Genomic DNA, 19519 nt, shown 5'->3' with positions numbered 1-19519 from the left:
CTTCACGTTATTCTTGATTAGCTCTATTTGGTGTTGAAGTTGTTCCGTGAAATTTTCTTTTTCTGCTCTCGGGGAATCGTCTGTTGGTGCATATTACTCCGACTCCGTTCTATCTTTGAGCTTTGATAATTGATAAGACTGGGTCTTCCGAACTCTTCGCAACATTGCCCCCCTCCCCCCCCCGGCTCCCGGGGATGTTTTTCTGTATTTGGCTTTTTCATCTTGCGGTTTTCGTTCTTCTTACCCTTACGTTTTTCTGTGTGTTAGGTTGATAATTCCTAACGCCACAGTTATATACATATTATAATTTTTGTTATATTGGAGATCTTTTCGTTATTATGGTCTGATAATATTTTTGGACATTTAACACTTAAAACACACTACGAATGTAACGCTATATGTAATGCTACTGTATGTACACATACATTATGTGGGATATAGCTGATTGTATTACTAATATGGATTTTTTTTTCAGCACAAATACAAATTCTTCAAAAATGAATAATACAACAAAGGAACATTGTACTGTAGAACAATTAAATGACTTATTTGGAAGTACTTTAGACTTTCAAATTATAAAAAGTGTGGCTGAATCATGTCAATATGATCGTGAGTATTTTTAATATTATTATGTTTATTGCGGTGTTTATTCATTTTGATACAGCTTGCCAGTAAACTGCTTATTATTTTATTATCCATTGTTGTGAATTAAGCTGGTTTAGTGGGTATATTATGTCTTATCGTCATGATTTAATGAGTGTACGATTCATTAATTTATTTTGCTATAATATTGTGCAAAATCCGAATGAAAACACATGTTTATCATAAAAAAGTGGTACAGTAGGCGGTACAGTAGACTAGCGCGAAGATTCATACTATGTTTTCTGTATTTTATACATTTAAATAAGATGTTTAAAATTGAATAAAGTAATTTTATTATTTATTTATTATTTTTATCGATTTTAATAAAATTGATAAAGTTTACATGTTGTATAATTAAAAATTTAATTATAATTAAAACAAAAATATACTCAAGAAAATTTATAATAAATATACTGTACAAAAAGTGTTGTCTTTTAATGTCATTTATATTAAATAAGTACATTTAAACTATAAACAAATTTTAAGAACAAAGTACAGAAATTGCGGAACTAATATATTTATGATTAATATATACAATTATAAAAATGCAAATTAATCTCGACACAGGTGAAAGTAAGTTTAAAACTTATACATTGTAAATTACCTCAGAAACAAAACAATTGGTTTAATAGAAAATATTTTATAGAAATTGTGAATCGAATTTTGCAAAATGTTGCCTGATACATAATTCAGAATAATATTCCCTCAATTTCACCTTAAAATTGGGGGAAATTGTCTTCCTTTTTCCCTTTTTGTGGCTTTAATTAAATTGTTTTCTTGCTGATCTAGATTATGATCTATAGGAAACAAAACACCCTTTTCTATGGTGGTGTTATGCAATATACTACTGTTGCTAATATTACGATAAATGTGACTCATACCCACGGGCCCCCTCTTATACCTGTGATTGGAACTTTTCAGATGAGGATCGAATAATATCGTTGGCGTTCCGACCGAAGGTCAAAGAAGCGGGCACAAATTTCTAGATAAACAAATCATGTATAAAACGGACGATTTGATATTTAAAAGGACAGTCTGGAACAAGTGTCGATTAATAAATTGTTCGCGTGGCTATTTAAAGTGTAACCGGTTTGAATGTCTTAAGTAAATTATATAAGTGTAAATAAATTAATATTTAAGTGTTTCTATGTAGATTAAATAAATAAATGTATGTAAATAAAATTGTAACATTTTATAATAAATAAAGTCAATAAATTAAAAGGAAAAAGACAGTTAATATTTGATTTCACGTACAGTGCGTCTGTATATCCGTTAATACGTATTTCAGCCTAAAAGGGATCCTCAGAACGGCTATTCACAGACGCTCTGAACGTAAAAATAAATCTTTTCTGTCTTGAGAAGCAACTCTAACATGGTTTCGTATGGACGCAAATAGCGACATCTGATAATAAATCCGTAAACTAAGTTGGTGGTAAGGAATTTCGTTTCGAAAAGTTAGTTTACGGATTTAATAAATTAAATTTATAAAAACAGTTCAGCGGTGTCATAGTGGCCATTCGGAGTAATATAAGATGCTAAATATTGTTCGAATGGCCTTTTTGAAAAAAAAAATTGTTAACTTTTATTGTCAATGAAATACATTAAAACAAAAAAGAGTTTTTTACTTTTATTGTCAATGATATACGTTAAAACAAAAAATCTGTATTCTGTAAATCTGTATAAAGCGTATTTTTAAGGATAACATTGGGGCATAAGGATATGCGATAGTTTCTTACAACGTTTAAAGCACTTTTCACATGTTGTCTATTAGGACCTCCTTATTATTAGGTGCGAATGGTCAACCCCCAACGACACTTGTGAATCATCAATTGTAAATTTCCGAAGAAGTTTATCGCGGGCGGCAGTTAAAAAGGGTATTTATTTATAGCCACGGCCGGGCCAAAATGTAAAAAAAAACCGTTTTTTGATCTTATTTTCTCTCGTTATAACCAAATTCGCTTCGCTATAGAGGGTTATAGTTGAATACAAATTTCACAGGACATCTCATGTACCTCGTTATAAGCGAAACCTCGTAATAACCGTGTTTGTTATTGAGGGAGTATATATATATATATATATATATATATATATATATATATATATATATATATATAATATATGACAATTGATTGGATCCCCCGTTGCATGCGACGGGCAAATTTACTAGTTATAATATAAGCAGGTGGTTGCCTATGAAAGATCACAAAACTTGACAGTATAGTTTTATGTTGACAAATATCTAGTGAAATGAAATATCTTAAAAGAATAGCTGAAAAGGCCAAAATAAATAGATACCGAAATGGAGAATAGAATCAAAGAATAAAGAAAAGTGGAAAGCCGATCGAAGAAATGAGAGTAATGATTACAGACCGGAAAGATTGGACGACATTGATAATCAATCAATTAAAAGGATTCACGCGAAAAGAAACTTTGTTGTTAATATATTCAAAAATCTAGTACCTATAGTATATTACTTTTGCCTCTTTTTCGAACAATAATAATTATTGTGAGTATCTTTATAACGGTTTAATTGTTTTTATCTTACCAGAAATATGGCAAAAAATCTTTTAGCGTGGCCACATTACCTACAATAAAATTATCAAATCTAAAATCCAATATATTGTTTTTCGAAAACAACTACGTGATGTGACGACGACGAGAGATGGCGACTTATATTTAGGAGTTGTCCGCTCAGACTGTATGATTAACTAAAAATACAATGTCCCGAATACAATGCTTATAAACTATACGGTAGTAAGCGCCTTAAAAAATTACGCAAAAAAAAGTAGTTCAATATGACCTTTCACTCCGTCCGTCAAATAAATATTCTATACTACGAAAAAAAACATAATAAGATATGGATTTGTAATATTTCGTATTGACTTACGGCTTAAAATTATGTAAGTATATAATCATTATATTTCTATGATTAATATATACAGTGTGTATCACCTAAAATGAAATAAATTCGATTACGAATAAAGGTTCGGAAATTACGATTTTTTCTTATTTTACGTTTTTTTCATTTCAACGTTCTTCTTTTAAACACAACATCCTGTATATATCCAATTTTTGGATTTTGGAACCTATAGACATAGACAACGGAATACGACAGGAGGACTCGTTATGCCCTATGCTCTTTAATTTAATCATGAATAAAACCATCGAAATCGTCAATAAAAGAAATTGAGATCCGGAAGAGTAAGCTAAAGTATAACCGCAAGGATAATATTAGTTCGCACGAGACCAACAAGATATCACTTTGGTCAAGAGCAATATCTATAACAAAACCTTATCTAACAACTGCACTTTCTAAAATAAAAATGAAATATTCATCATCATCATCATTCTGGCTTTACAACCCTACGTGGTCCTAGCCTCCTCAAGAATTTCTCTCCAGTCATCCCTATCCATTTTTTCCTCCGCCAAGCACGTATTCCCATATTTCTCATGTCTTCATCGATGTTATCAAGGAACCTTGTTCGGTCTATCAAGGAGCGTTTTTCTAGCTGGGTCATTTTGTTCCATCCGCATTACATACCCTATCCACCTCAGACGTCCTGTCTTAATATGTTTTACGATATCAGGTTCCTGGTATATTCTATAAAGTTCGAAGTTGTATCGTCTTCTCCACACTCCATTGCCATTCACTGCTCCATAGATTCGAGTTAGTACTTTTCTTTTGAAACATCCCAACATGTTTTCATTACTTTTTAGTCCAGGTTTCTGTACCATATGTTAGGACTGGGCGTATTATTGTTCTGTAGAGTTTTATTTTTGTATTTCTCGATATAATTATGGATTTAAGGAGGAGATTGAGTCCAAAACAGCATCTGTTCACCGTGCAAATTCTACGGATTATCTCTGCGGTAGTATTATTTTCAGTGTTAAGGAACGCTCCCAGGTATACAAATTCGTTCACTACTTCGATGGCGTCGTTTCTTATAACAAGTGGACGTAGGATTTGTGATTGCGTGCTTATTTTCATATACTTCTTTTTGTCGGTGTTTATTATTAAATCCATTTTTGTAGCTGATTCTTTAAATGCTACATATTCCTCTCGTACAGCGTTTTCCGTTCTACCAACAATATTAGCTACATATTAACCACAGCCCGTTATTTGTTTTAAAAGGTTCAGGCAGTTCCCCCTGAATTCTTACTCTACATTCAACTTTTTCAAGAGTTAATTTTTTTAAATTTACCAACTGATTTGGTATTTCTAACTCTTTCATTGCTTTGAACATTTATCTTCTATTCACAGAGTCGTAGGCTGCTTTGTAGTCTATAAATATGTGATGAGTATCAATGCCATATTCCAGTGTTTTTTCTAAAATTTGTTTTAGGGTTGCAATCTTATGAATTGTCGATTTACCACCTCTGAAACCAGCCTGGTATTTTCTTACTATCCGTTCTGCATATGGTGCCATACGGTGACATAGTACTATGGAAAAAATTTTATACGCTGCATTTAGAAGCGTAATTTCTCTGTGGTTAGAGCATTCAAAGATATCTCCTTTTTTGTGTATGGCGCAAAGTATTCCAATATATCAATCATTGAGAGGGATTTCTGTGTCCATACATCTTTTATAAGCTGCTGTAATACCATTATAGTATCATGGCCACCTTCTTTATATAGTTCAGCTGGAAGATTATCTATTCCGGGTGATTTGTTTCGGGCTAGTTTTTTAACTGCATCTTTAACTTCAAGAATCGTTGGTGTTATGAATCTTCTCTCTCGTCTGTTCTCCTTACCTCATATCTTTCGTCTTCCAGGTTTTCTTCTTCTTCCTCTATATTAAGGGCCTGGTTAAAATATTCCACCCGTATATTCAATACATCTTTCCTTGTTGTTAATTGAATTGAAATGAAATATTTCTTTTTTTTATTTAACAATCATAGGCACAATACATGAAAATAATGATGTATAAATATGGAAAATGTTTATAGATAATATCTTCTTCTTCTTCTTCTTTTTATATAGACATGACTCTGTCTGTTTTTCAATGTGCCTCCAGTAAGTTGTCATTTCATCGTTTACCTATTCTTCCTACTGATCGTCTTCTTATTGGAGAACCGTCTCTTGCCGTCTTTACTACTCTATTTGTTGTCATTCGGCTTAGATGATTGTTCCATTCTACTCTTCTATTTCTTACCCAGTTTTTGATGTTCTCCACCTTGCATCTATGTCGTATATCTGTACTTCTAGCTCTGTCCCATAGTGTCTTACCATTAATTTTTCTAAGTGTTTTCATCTCTGCTGTTTCTAACATCCTTTTTGTTCTCTCTGTGTCAGGTCTTGTTTCTGCCGCATATGTCATTATTGGTCTGATGACTGTTTTGTAAATTCTGCCTTTCGTTTCTTTCCCGATATTTTTATTTCTCCATATTGTTTCGTTTAGGCAGCCTGCGGCTCTGTTTGCTCTATTCATTGATTTTCCACTTCGGTTTCGAGCTTTCCGTAGCTAGATAATGCGATGCCTAGATATTTAAACTTCATCACTTGTTCTAAGATCTGACCTTCCAGCTCCAATTTACATCTTAGTAAATTTGCTGTTTTAACCATGCATTTTGTCTTTGTTGAGGAAATTAACATGTTAAATTTTCTGGCGGTTATATTAAATTGGTGCAGCATACGTTGTAAATCACCTTTACTTTGAGATAGTAGTATTGCGTCGTCTGCATAGCAGATTATTTTAAGTTGTTTTTCTCCCATTTGGTATCCTTTTTTAGTTCTTACTTTTTTTATTATTTCATCCATAATCAGGTTGAACAATAGAGGACTCAGGGAATCTCCCTGTCTTATGCCATTGCCAGCTTCAATAGGGTCGGTTAGTTCTTCTTCTACTTTTACTTTTATTGTGTTGTTTTGGTAGATATTTTCGATCGTTTTGATTATTCCTAGAGGTATGTCTCTTGCATTCAGTAAGTGGATAACTTCTTTTAATTTGACCCGGTCAAATGCCTTTTTAAGTTCCACGAAACATAGATATGCTGGTTTGTTGTATTTTAATGACTTCTCTTGCACTTGCCTCATTATAAATATAGCGTCGGTGCATGATCTTCCCGACCTAAAACCTTGTTCTTCTACTAGTGTTATAATTTTATTCAATTTATTTGTTATCACTTTGGTTGTTAATTTGAGTGTTGTGTTTAATAAATTAATTACTCTGTAATTTTCCGGGTCCGATTGTCTCCCTTTTTGAAGAGAGGTATTAGGATGCTTGATCTCCATTTTTGAGGAATTCTGTTTTGTTCCATTATTTTTTGAATTAGTTTTAGTAGTTGTTTGGTCAGATCTGGTCCTCCGTACTTTAGGAGTTCGTTCGGTATTCTGTCCTCTCCTGCTGATTTTCTATTTTTTATTTCCTTAATGCTTCCTTTACCTCTTCCTCCTTAATATTTATTTCTTCGTTTGTCGTCACCTCTGGTGTTGGTGGTTCATCATCGTCACCTTTAGCAAACAGGGATCGAAAGTAGTCTACCCACGTTTCTCCATATTTCTTTTTGTGTTCCGTAGAAATCGTGTTCCATCTGTTTTGAGAAACTCTGCCAGTGTTCCTTTTTTATTTGTCTAACTAAAGTATTCGTTTCATTTCTGATTCGTTTATAGTGGTGGTATGCCTGTTGTGTTTGTTGTGTTCTGTATTGTAAAACGACTTTCTTCTTTTCTTCACATTTTGTCTTCACTTCCTTTCCAAACCTTGGTGTTTTCCTTTGATATGTCAGTGTTTGTTACTTTCCTCTCTCCAAGTGATTCTGTTGCTGCGTTAATTATATTATTTTTGAGTTTTTCCCAGCTTTCCTCGATGTTATCGTTTTCTAATATTTTATTCCCAGCGATCTTCTCTGATATTCTTTTCCTGTATAAGTATTCTGTCGATTCCGTATTTAGTTCTTCGACTTTGATTTTTGTTTGTGTTGGCGCCGCTCTCTTGGGTGGGAAGTATTTCAGGATGATTCTTATTTTACATAATACTAGGCTATGGTCGCTACCTACATCTGCTGAGTTGAGGCATCTTACGTCGATTATTTTTGATGGGTGTATATCTCTGTTGGTTATAATATAATCTATCATAGATCTTTGTCCACCGGTGTTATTGAATGTATATTTGTGTTGGTCTTTGTGGTCAAAAAATGTGTTGTTTATTCTTAATTCGTTATTTGTGCAGAAGTTGATCATCAGTTCTCCATTTTCATTTTTAACATTCTCGTTATGTTTTTGTTTGATGCCGGGTATTACTTGGTTCCTATTCTAGCGTATTCGAGCGTTAAGATCTCCCAATATTATTATCTTTCCTCTGACTTGATCTACTACTTGTTGTCATTGGTCGTAAAACGCTTCCCTTGTTGTTTGAGGCTTGTTATTTTCTGGGCCGTATACTCCGATGATGTTCAGGTCTTACTTCTCCATTCTTATCTTTGCTGTTACTATTCTTTCTGATATGTATTGGCACTCTTTGATATGATTTTGGTACCTTTGGTGTATTAGTAAGGCTACACGTTCTTTGGCCCTGTTTTCTTTTGCTATTCCACTGTAGATTAGTATGTATTCACCTAATTTTGATTGGCCTTTTCCTTTCTTTTTTGTTTCCTGTAGAGCACAAATGTCTATTTCTTTCTCTTTCAGCACTTGGGTTATTTCTTGGTCCCTTGAGTTCAGCGATCTGATATTCCAAGTAGTAATTCTCATCTGGGTTTTGGATGTTTTTGATATGATTTTGGTACCTTTGGTGTATTAGTAAGGCTACACGTTCTTTGGCCCTGTTTTCTTTTGCTATTCCACTGTAGATTAGTACGTATTCACCTAATTTTGATTGGCCTTTTCCTTTCTTTTTTGTTTCCTGTAGAGCACAAATGTCTATTTCTTTCTCTTTCAGCACTTGGGTTATTTCTTGGTCCCTTGAGTTCAGCGATCTGATATTCCAAGTAGTAATTCTCATCTGGGTTTTGGATGTTTTTGATATGATTTTGGTACCTTTGGTGTATTAGTAAGGCTACACGTTCTTTGGCCCTGTTTTCTTTTGCTATTCCACTGTAGATTAGTACGTATTCACCTAATTTTGATTGGCCTTTTCCTTTCTTTTTTGTTTCCTGTAGAGCACAAATGTCTATTTTTTTCTCTTTCAGCACTTGGGTTATTTCTTGGTCCCTTAAGTTCAGCGATCTGATATTCCAAGTAGTAATTCTCATCTGGGTTTTGGATGTTTTTCGCTTGTCCTTATTTCTTGCCGTAGTCGTCTTCATAGTATCAATCCGGTTCCGAGGCTGTACATTGTTTCTTTGAGCAGTATTTGTTTTTACGATTGGTAGGTTGCTAACCTTGCCAATCACCCTTCACATTTGATCCGGGCTTGGGACCGGCTGTAGTAACCGCAGAGCTACTCAATCCACCCCGCAATCACCCCAGGCAGTGTTTATATAGATAATATCTCAACTCAAACTCATACTAAAATCATACTAAAAAGAACGAAAGACAAGAAAGCAGCAATGTATGACCAACGAAATTCTGTAAATCCATTTTGGATAATTTTTAAAAATTTTAATAAAATTTTATACAATTTTACAAGAGGAAGTTTTTACTTTATTGTAAGTTTTTTTTTTAACTTTGTTACTTTTTTCGATCCGTATTAGATTCTGACGACAGTGCCAAACTAACTTGGAGTCAATCCTATTCGATGCCAGTGCCTTTAATGCCGTCTGGCTATCAGATATTATTTTTATAGATTTGTCCCTGCAGTTCCCCTTTATTAGTTCCTGCAGACATATCTCTATAGCATAAATTTCCACTTGGAAGATAGTAGAGTGATAGTCTGTATACCAGCATTGATCTGTTAGTATGAGATTTTTTTTATTCGGCTCCCAATCGTTTCTTCCTGGAAAGAAAAATATATATGAAGGGAGAGGCGGTTAGGGTAGTCCACATCGCTCTTGTTATGATTAAGCATGCTTGTCGTTGAAGCTTATTCAGGTTGTCTCCGTTGGTTTTTTGTTGGCATTTAGACCACGATATTAGTAAGCCCTACGTAATCATAGGTCTGACTAGAGTCATATAGCTATACAGCGTTCCACGTTAAGAAAATAACATTGCGGAGATAGGACCATGTATTTCTTATGGACAATAGAAGCGCAGCGATGCCACGATGAACGCAAGCACGATTCAGGGTTGTATAATTTATTTGTATTTTCGTTTTCACAGACATGAATTAAATTAATGTTTTTTAACGTAATTGACCAAAAGTGCCCATTCGAAACAAGAGATGAAAAGTACGGAAAATGATTTTAATTAAATAAATAGTACCTATTTACAAAAGAAAATTTTATTTTATCTTATTTTAATTATAGTAACGACAGTTTATTTGTTTTTCGGTAAGAATATCATATACCATGAATCATAGAAATCAGTAGAAAATATTACTTAGTTAAATCATGCACTTTGCCGGCTATTAAAGATTTAAAAGCAAATAAACGGACCGCTTGGAATGCATATATCTAATTACTAATTTCAACTTAAAATAATACGGTGTGCGTATGTCAGCGATTTTATGTCATTCTCTGAGATTATATAATGATAATTAGGTTTTGTGATTCTTCAGTTGTTATTCTAACTTTACAGTTAAATGTTAATTGAAAATGGAAATTCGAAAAATATATCGACAATCTAGTAAATCGCATGCCTGAGAGTTTTGGCAACACTGATCTCCATAAGCCTAATGTTATTTTCTTAACTTGGAACGCTCTATAGTACATTTATTTGGGTTTCATACACCATGTTTTCCCTCATATCCTTCGAGATGTCTAACGGGAAGCTTTACTTTGTTGGTTAATCCTTTTTAATTATTTATTTATTTATCTATAGATGTTATTAAAATAACTTCTTTTATTTCAGTTGTACAATCTTCAATAAAGCTAATAGAAATGCATACCCCCAACGATAAACCTCAGATAAAAGAAGACAAGGAGATGAAGAAGAAGAAGATAGAGAAATCGGAAGTGGCGCAGCCAAATTGTACCAGTTATAGTACTGCAGTGTTGAGTGAATCTAGAAGTACAAGTTATAGCAACGGTCTTGCTAGTGCTGCTAGCGGATATTCAACTCCTCTAAGTTCTTCTTCCAGCTGCACTTCTCTTGCAACCAAGAAATCACGAAAAGCTTTAGACTTTGAACGAACTATTAACAATATTAATAAAGGATATAGAGTTTTAGTAATTTTAAGAGGTATACCAGGATCGGGAAAATCGTTCTTAGGCAAAAAAATTCTTGAACAGACTGTAGGTTTTGACAGAAACTACCAGTTTCATATTATGAGTAGCGACGACTATTTCTGTCAAAATCCCAGAGGTAATTATGAATATGATGTGCACAAAATTGAAGATGCTCATAACTGGAATCAGCAAAGAACATTTGAAAAAGTAAGTAGAGGTTTCAGTCCTATTATCATTGATAACACCAACACTCAAATGTGGGAAATGAAAGCCTACGCTACCATGGCGATGGATTTTGGCTATATTATAGAGATATTAGAACCAGATACCCATTGGTGCTTTAACGATAAAGAGCTGTCGAAACGGAATATCCACGGAGTACCGAGGCAAAAAATTAAGGAAATGATAGATCGATACGAAAAAAATATAACTGCCGAAAAACTTTTAAGTGCATATAACCTAGTTTATACTTTCCAAAAACCCCCGCAATTAAGATTATATCCTCCTCTATCCGCTGTAGAGGCAAAACCGGTTGAAAATTGGACCAAAACAGAACAGATACCAAATGGTAGCGAACATATTGAAACTGTAAACCTCATGAATTTTGATGATGACGAAGATGAAAGCAATAAACAGTTTTACGCCGATTTTAACGGTGCAGCATCGAGCTGTGCGTGGTCTACAAACTGCAATTCCAATGAAAAAGATATATTTGTTATAAGCAGTGATGAAGAAACTGAGCCGTCCAAAAATGACAATGATCTCTACTCGCAATGGGGAGTCAGCGAGCATTCTTTAAAATCTTGGGGCATTGTTACTCCCGTTCGAGATATATTTACCTCTAAAATGTTTCCCCTCCCAAGCTCTGCAGAAACTAAAATAGAAACTTGTGATAACTGGACTTCCATTGAAGACGATTATTTCCGCCTGGTAAGAAATGATGCTATCCTTCCGGGGAGTTACGGAGATACCTTCAAAATTGTTGAAACCGTAAATCGAGATATCAACCGTTTAACTCCCCTGAGGGAACCACAGATTTCCCAAAAATTAACTCTTGATAAAGGTTGTATGACTGCAGATTTTTATGAAGATTATGAGAACCATATGATAGAGCTTGAAAGCTTGTTTCCTGGTATACCTAAAAGTCACTTGAATTATTGGTACAACAAATGTAAAGGAGATATAGATTGGACTATTGAATTCTTATTGGAAAATAAAGAACAAGCGAACCTTATAGAAGATGAAGACGTTAGAAATGAGCCTGAAACTAAAGCGATTGAAATTAGTATGACTGTATCTATACAGGATAATTCTGTAAAAAGAAAATCAAGGAAGTTTGGAAACGAGTAAGTATTTTTTTTATCTATTATAAAATTGAATAACTATTTCCCTATGTCGCCCTATAACTTGGGAACAACAAAATTTAACGATTATTTAAATTTCGCGCTATTAACAATTTCGCGTTGGAGTAGTGCAGTGTCACGCGGGGGACCGGGAATGGATTCTTCACCGGGGAGAAATTTTTTTTCTTTTTTTTAATTCATTAAAGGAAATAAAAAATATGAAATTGTAAGGAAAATAGTAAAGGCAACAATTTTATTTTCCCATACAAACAGTTATATTATATTATGCTTCTTTGGATTGTCGTCCCTGAAACTGTAGCTGTCTTCAATTTATTTTAATACACTTGTCCGGTTTTAGGTTAAGATTAATCTATTATATATATATATATATATATATATATATATATATATATATATATATATATATATATATATATATATATATATATGATTTTTCAAAAAACCAAAACTCGGAGTCCATTAACAGGTGGAGTAACTCGGAGTCAAACCCGGAAAACAACTGAAACATATTAAACCCACATATAGCTCAAGCGGAAATTTCAAATCCAATGAAGTAATCCTGTAGTAATCCTTTCCCAAGTTAACATGCTCCTTTTCTAACTTGGCTGCACCGTACTGAAGACGACCAATAGGCAGAAATACGTATATACAGTTGCCTTCCATCGATATACTTTTATTATTCACTCGCATTATCCTTTTCCATATATATATATATATATATATATATATATATATATATATATATATATATATATATATATATATATATATATATATATATATATATATATATATATTCGGAAAGACTTCCGCGGTTAGTACAATTAAACCTAGAGCTAAGATTAATACTATTATAAAAATTAATAATATTAAACTCACCAGTCTTTCTGGTTGAACCGCGTCAATATCCATTGAGCTGAGCTTTCGACATCCTCTCTGATGTTTTCTTCAGGACTTCCGAGGTCTCAGTCTCCCGGGCCCCCAGACACTACTACACTCACTAGTCACTTCACTGTCTGACAACAGTGGAGGCACCGTTAACTAATACCAATAGTCAACAGAAGGTTGAAAAATTACATTCTTTAAAAATAGATAACTGGTCCTTGAAGGATTTTATGGTAGCTCAACTAACTAAAACAGCAATATGTTGATATGCCACTTATATGTAATCCTTTTTTAGTTTCATGGGTCTAATGATGGACTCGTAAACTCAGAAATCGGTCGAATAAACACAACATCATTTAAGATTAAATAATCTTAAAGGATTGCGAGTAAATACTTTTCTTTCCATATCATGAATACAAAAGAGTGTTTCTCTAACATCTCGGCCAACCTTCTGACTGCAGCCCTAATAAACTTGGTTTTGTATATATATATATATATATATATATATATATATATATATATATATGTATATATATATATATATATATATATATATATATATATATATAATATAATCTAACAATTTTCATGTAGCTAAAACTATAATTTATGTGTGTAGCGTACACCTGCTGAGAACTGTATTTCCCACTCCGCGTCTCTTTTTCCTTCTCACTCTTTCTCTATCTCTCACTTTGTCGCGCCACCCTTACACTATGAATTCAAAATTTAAACGAAAAATGTCAAAATATATAGGGTGTCCCGTATAAAAAAAATATTTGGTATTACATCTCCCTTGTGAGTCCCTTTAAAAAAAATGTGCGCCAGTGAGTTTTTTCATAATATATCTAACAAAAGTTCCAATAAAGTTTGTCAAAATTTTTCTTATTAAAGAAGATATATAACCTTGTCGTTTTCGACATTTTTCAATAATCGCCTTGTACCTCGCTAATATGGTTAGCTATTGATGATTTGAATGGGCAGTCGTTCCTATAATGAAAAAAGAAGACATCTTAACTACTTTTTTTCTATCTCATTTAGTTTTCGATATACCCTACAAAACATAGTAATTTGGGACACCCTGTACATTCTCACCTCCTTACTAAAATCTTCACAATCCATTAGGTCCCCATGACACTTTGGTAACTGCAAATTTAGCATCCCAGCCTCCCCTACTATGTATATTAAACTTAAAGAACATGTCTTTGGTGGAACTAAGGTCAAGACTAAATATCAGTTCCCTTGAAAACTACAGAACTAAATGTGATCTAGTTTTTCTCTATAAACTTGTAACTTGTCTGGATGGGACGTGGGGGATGGAAAGATAAGAAGAAAATCCAGGTGCAAGTTAGTTTACCTTGCAAACCGGTTTTTAACGAAACAACGGTGAGCTTTGGGACGTGGGTCAATAGATTTGGAAAGGGGGTATATTTAAAACATTTGGGGGAATTGAAATGTACCTAGGAAAATGACAGAATTTGGTACTAAACGAAAGGGGGGAAATAATAAAGGGCTCCACCTAGTCCTTTGTCGAGGACCGAGGAAAACGCGATACTTGACCTATGAGATGGTTTGTTTAAGAAGGATAAAAAAATAGACCAAACCTCTAAAAAAACCATTATGCATACATAGTAAAAAAAAAACAAACCCACTTACCTTATAATATCTCTCTAATTTCTATCAGATTCACCGTCTTATTAGTTACCAGCAGAAAAGAAGATTTTAGAAGAGCATTAAACAAATAATGGCTATAAATTAACAATTTTTATTACCCAAAGGTTCAACCAGATAAACGTATTATGGAATGTTAACAAATTAGCCAAGCAACCATAAATAAAATAAAGCAGATAGCAAAAAGACAAAAATACAAATTTAGATAAATCAGGTATTAAGTAAATAGTCCTAAAATTAGGTGGAATGCCTTTATACATGGGTAAATTGCAAAATGGACTCAAATAGTAAAATTTAGCAAAAATACTTAGGCATTATCTCCGTTATAGCATACTATCATAATATAGGCAATACAAACAAAGATTATTACGGGATACCAGAAAAAATTAAAAGTGCATACCTTATAGAAAAATTTTGCACTGCACTGCACTAGATATGCAAGCAATAAAAGTTAACGTGTAAGTTAAATATGTATTTCTTCAGTTGACCAGAAATAAGACATTTAGCGATCTTATCTCCAACATTCAGACAAGTTTTAAAATTATTTTCAACTTACATAATATTGTTGTAAACTTTGCTGTCTAATTTTCATTTGAATTAAAACTTCACTTAAAAAAATCACTTTATTTTATCTTTGTTTAACTGTTGTACCTATATTCGTAGTACTGCACTACATTACCGATTTTCACGTCTTTCTTACTGGCTACGTGACCAATTGCGACAAAACAAACTAAAAACCGGCCTGAGTGGGACTCCACGTACTCCATCGTACCCTGACGGCAGTTGAAACCAAAGTCCTCTATGACAAAATTCGGACCTCGAGATTGATCTTCGGAACGAGAATTGAAGTCATGACAAAAATCATTTTTCCCCAGCATAAGCGGAAAGATTTTTAAGTGAACTTGTATTTATCTATTACATAACTCGCTGCTTTGAAAATCAACATCTTACTTTTGCCTATTATAAACAGACTCCAAAATGTTTAGATTATCGATCTCAGAAATGCAAAAAGATTAAGAATCTTTTCGGTTTTTATGATATACAGGGTGAAACAAAAATGCTACAAACTACTTGACCATACCACTGACTGTTCTGATTTATTAAGTCTTTTTTTTCTATAAAACAGTATCACACAAACTAAGGTGAATTCTCTCCTGTAAACAAAATTCAGATACTGGGAGACGACTCTAAACAATCTTATGATTTAGTGGATATAAAATCTGTAAGATTTAAGCACTCTTTAACTGAGTATGTTATGGATCGAAGATGAGTGACCTTCAACTTGAAGTATTATTTAGTTTCAGTATTTTTGTTACAGATAGGATATTTTATATAAAAAATTAATAAATAAAAAATACAAATATAGTTCTGAATGACCAACTTGAGACAAACAGCTCTCTCCTCCTCAACTCATTCAATTAAAAGTGGAGACGCGTAATAAAGATACATCACTCTGCCGAAACCGCTGTAGTGATAATAAATTATTGTGTTGAAAACAAAAAGTTTTTAGTGTTTTATTGTTAAACAAAAACAAATATAATTGCAACCTATGGTTCACATTATTTGACATTTATTTTAACAACATTGATTAAATATTTCGTAAAAAATCTCTTTTAAATACATTTTAAATTGGCTTTTATTTGTTTTTATATTACAAGAGTGTACGATGAAAGCTAAACTTACCTTTCTTTGATGAAGTAACCGTTTATTTGAAGAGATAAATCGCTTTATCTTCGTCATTCACATTTTCTAGCCACAACTGAAGAAACCCCACCGATACTGCTACATGTCCACTTGCTGAAATACGGTAACTGGGACATTTAACCTGGATTTATCTTGTATCAGAATTAGCAGATGCCTTTTATATACTTTTTCGATTGACTACTTTCGAACATTTTGGTATTGGCACAACGTATTGTTTGACATTTTTTTAGTTTCTTTATTTTCATTGACACTGTACTAATTAATATATTTTTCTGCCTTAGAACATCTGAAGAAGATAAAAAGAAGATTAAAAAAATAGTAGAGAGCAAAATTGATATAGGTAGTGAGCACTACTCCAAACATTTGCGTAAAGTGAAGCAGTACAAAACCAAAAATAATTTCATTGAGGATATGAACCCATCCACGAGTGAAATTCAAAACTACAAACCAGAAAAATCACGCAGTAGCAGCTCTGTGCTTAACTCAAACGAAACTGTTCTTATCGATTCCGATGAGGATATTGATATAGTTGGTGTTGAAAGCTCTTGTGATAAATTAGTGATAGACGAGATGATCGAAATAAATTTAGGTGATGGTTTAGTTTCTCAATTAGAACAAAAATTCGCGGATCCCAACATTCATTACCCGAAAGGATTCCTACCAGTTGTCCAAATGCCCGTTAATTTAGCAAGGCAGCTGTATACTTTTTATATAGAAAGTGTCTATCAACAAATGGAAAATCAGGAGCATATTATGGACACTTTGATAAAAGAAGACGAAGAGTTTGCTCGAAAATTACAAGCTAAAGAACAGAAAGAATTAGATGGTAGCAAGCCAACGCCGACACCGAATTTGAAAGAAATCATGACAGATCAAAGAAACGCACAAAGAGTTTATCAAACAGAAATAGATCAATGGAAGAACTTCAGTCCAGACACACTGGCTGAAAAACTGACCAAACAAAAATTGGCAAGCATTTTTCCTACAATTCCTCAAGATACTCTCTTGGAAGTACTACACGCCCACGACAATAAGTATACTGATACTGTAGAAACACTCATGGCTTCCACAGGGTTCACTGCAGATATGATTAATTCAAGTATCAAGGAACCTCCTATAAATGACGATGTTTTAGAAGAAATGAAGGAAGCTCAAAGAAAACATTCAGTAGAGGTAAGCATACACGACATATCAACTAGGTAATGTCTATAATATTTGGTGTGTTAATTCACGAGTATATTTCCGGGGCTTTATCCCTGGATCATTTGGTTTCCTTTTTACACAGAAAGGTTTGTAGGTGTTTGGACTAACTCTAATTTGCATTTAGCTATGCGTTGAGATTCTTTGCATCAATGGTCATACAAAATAAAATTACAAGATGATTTTGAAAAGATAAATGAATAATCTATAAAATTAAAAATCACACGATACCCCTTAGTATTTAAGTTTTTTTGATGAAGGCCATACTCGCTTTGGAGGTTGAGATTTGAGAATTATTGTATGTATTTATAAAATACCCTAAAATTATTAAGATATATCCATCTTTACTGGGTGTTACATTTTCAATATCAGGCAGGATATAAGTTCTTTGCTAACCCCCGATAGACCTTTTATGTAGCCCTGGTATACTCAAGGCTCTTATATCAAGGCGAGATAGAACCCTCAAGTAGCATCAGTAAGTTATAAGTTATTATTACCAAAACTACACAACAAATCAGTGTATATATATACCCTTATTTTAATTTTAATTTTTGAAAATGATTTCCGGAGTGGAAGTCGAAACTTCAAAAACAAATGAGTCGCCCAGTTGCAAAACTCGTTATGTCCATTTTTCAAAATTTTCAGAAACATAAAAAAAACTGTAGAATAAAAAGTAATGTATATTGAAAGCTCCTTTCACATTTTTACTAAATGTTTGTATATTATAATTTATGTCCAGTGACCTAAAAAATATATGTTAACATTTAGGGATTTTAAGAGGGGGTTTATTTTGGACATAACGAGTTTTGCTACAGTATACTGGATTAAACTTGCCAATGCATTAGATGTGTTTGAAAGAAAAATATTACGTAGGATCCTGGGCCCAATAAGTGAAAACAACAACTGGCGAATTAGGTACAATAGAGAAATATACGAGCAATATAGCGAACCAACTCTAGCACAACATACTAAACTGCAGAGATTACGATGGGCAGGGCACGTGGTCCGCATGCATGAGAATAGAATCCCCAGAAAATTATTAAATGCAAGAATGCAGGGAAAAAGACCTGTTGGAAGACCTAAAAAGAGATGGGAAGATGAAGTCGATGACGATGCCAGGAACTGCCTGGGAACGCGTTCATGGAAAAGAACAGCGGTAAATAGAGATGGTTGGAGAAGCCTGTTGAAGGAGGCCAAGGCCCGATTTGGGCTGTAGCGCCATTGGATGGATGGATGGATACTGGATTAAACGAGTTTTACTGCACTATATGGGAGAGAAATTTTAAAATAAAGTGAGAGAGATCATTTTAAGAATTTATGTTTAATGAAACAAAAATGTTTCAGAAATATATACAAATAAAATGTGTACATTATTTCAGTTTAAATCTATTAAATTTCCATGTTGATATAGCTAACTCTTCTCCAGCATCATCGATCTCACCAATGTCTGATTCGTCGTCTCAAGGATTAGAAAGAGCTTTCTGTTGGTCAAAAAGTTTTTTAAAGAAAGTGAGATCCTGGTTATGTTTGCATTCCTTGGTCAAATGTTTTGTCAGAAGTGTATTGAAGTCCTTTAATTTCATTTTTTTTACAATTTACACCTTCCTTCACAGGTTTTGGATTCAAAGTTGACAATTGTTCTCAGGCTTAATAATACTTTTTCCTACTTCAAAATCAACATTGAAGTTAGTTTTCCTTCTTACCTTGGAATTTCCTAGTTGTTTTGTTTTGACTATGAGATCACATTTAGTGGAACATAACCTGAAATGCCCATCTTTAGGATCTTTTAGTGTTGCTGACAACAGTAAAAGTTGCCGCGTGTCGTTGTGGCTTAATCCCATATAAAAATAATA

At 33.3% G+C, this 19519-nt stretch overlaps 1 protein-coding gene across 3 annotated transcripts in view; it reads left to right on the top strand.

The window, feature by feature from the left end:
- Window positions 1–19519, top strand: part of LOC140445449 (uncharacterized) — a 43968-nt gene that overhangs the window by 14494 nt on the left and 9955 nt on the right. For all 3 annotated transcript variants that reach the window (XM_072537463.1, XM_072537466.1, XM_072537464.1), the window contains exons 2-4: window positions 476–609; window positions 10529–12191; window positions 16748–17639. In XM_072537463.1, coding sequence (XP_072393564.1) covers window positions 476–609; window positions 10529–12191; window positions 16748–17639 — 2689 coding nt within the window. The remainder of the gene's footprint in view (window positions 1–475; window positions 610–10528; window positions 12192–16747; window positions 17640–19519) is intronic.

The sequence above is a fragment of the Diabrotica undecimpunctata genome, chromosome 7, assembly GCF_040954645.1.
Source record: "Diabrotica undecimpunctata isolate CICGRU chromosome 7, icDiaUnde3, whole genome shotgun sequence".
NCBI classification, from domain to species: domain Eukaryota; kingdom Metazoa; phylum Arthropoda; class Insecta; order Coleoptera; family Chrysomelidae; genus Diabrotica; species Diabrotica undecimpunctata.
This window is presented reverse-complemented; position numbering and strand designations above follow the sequence as displayed.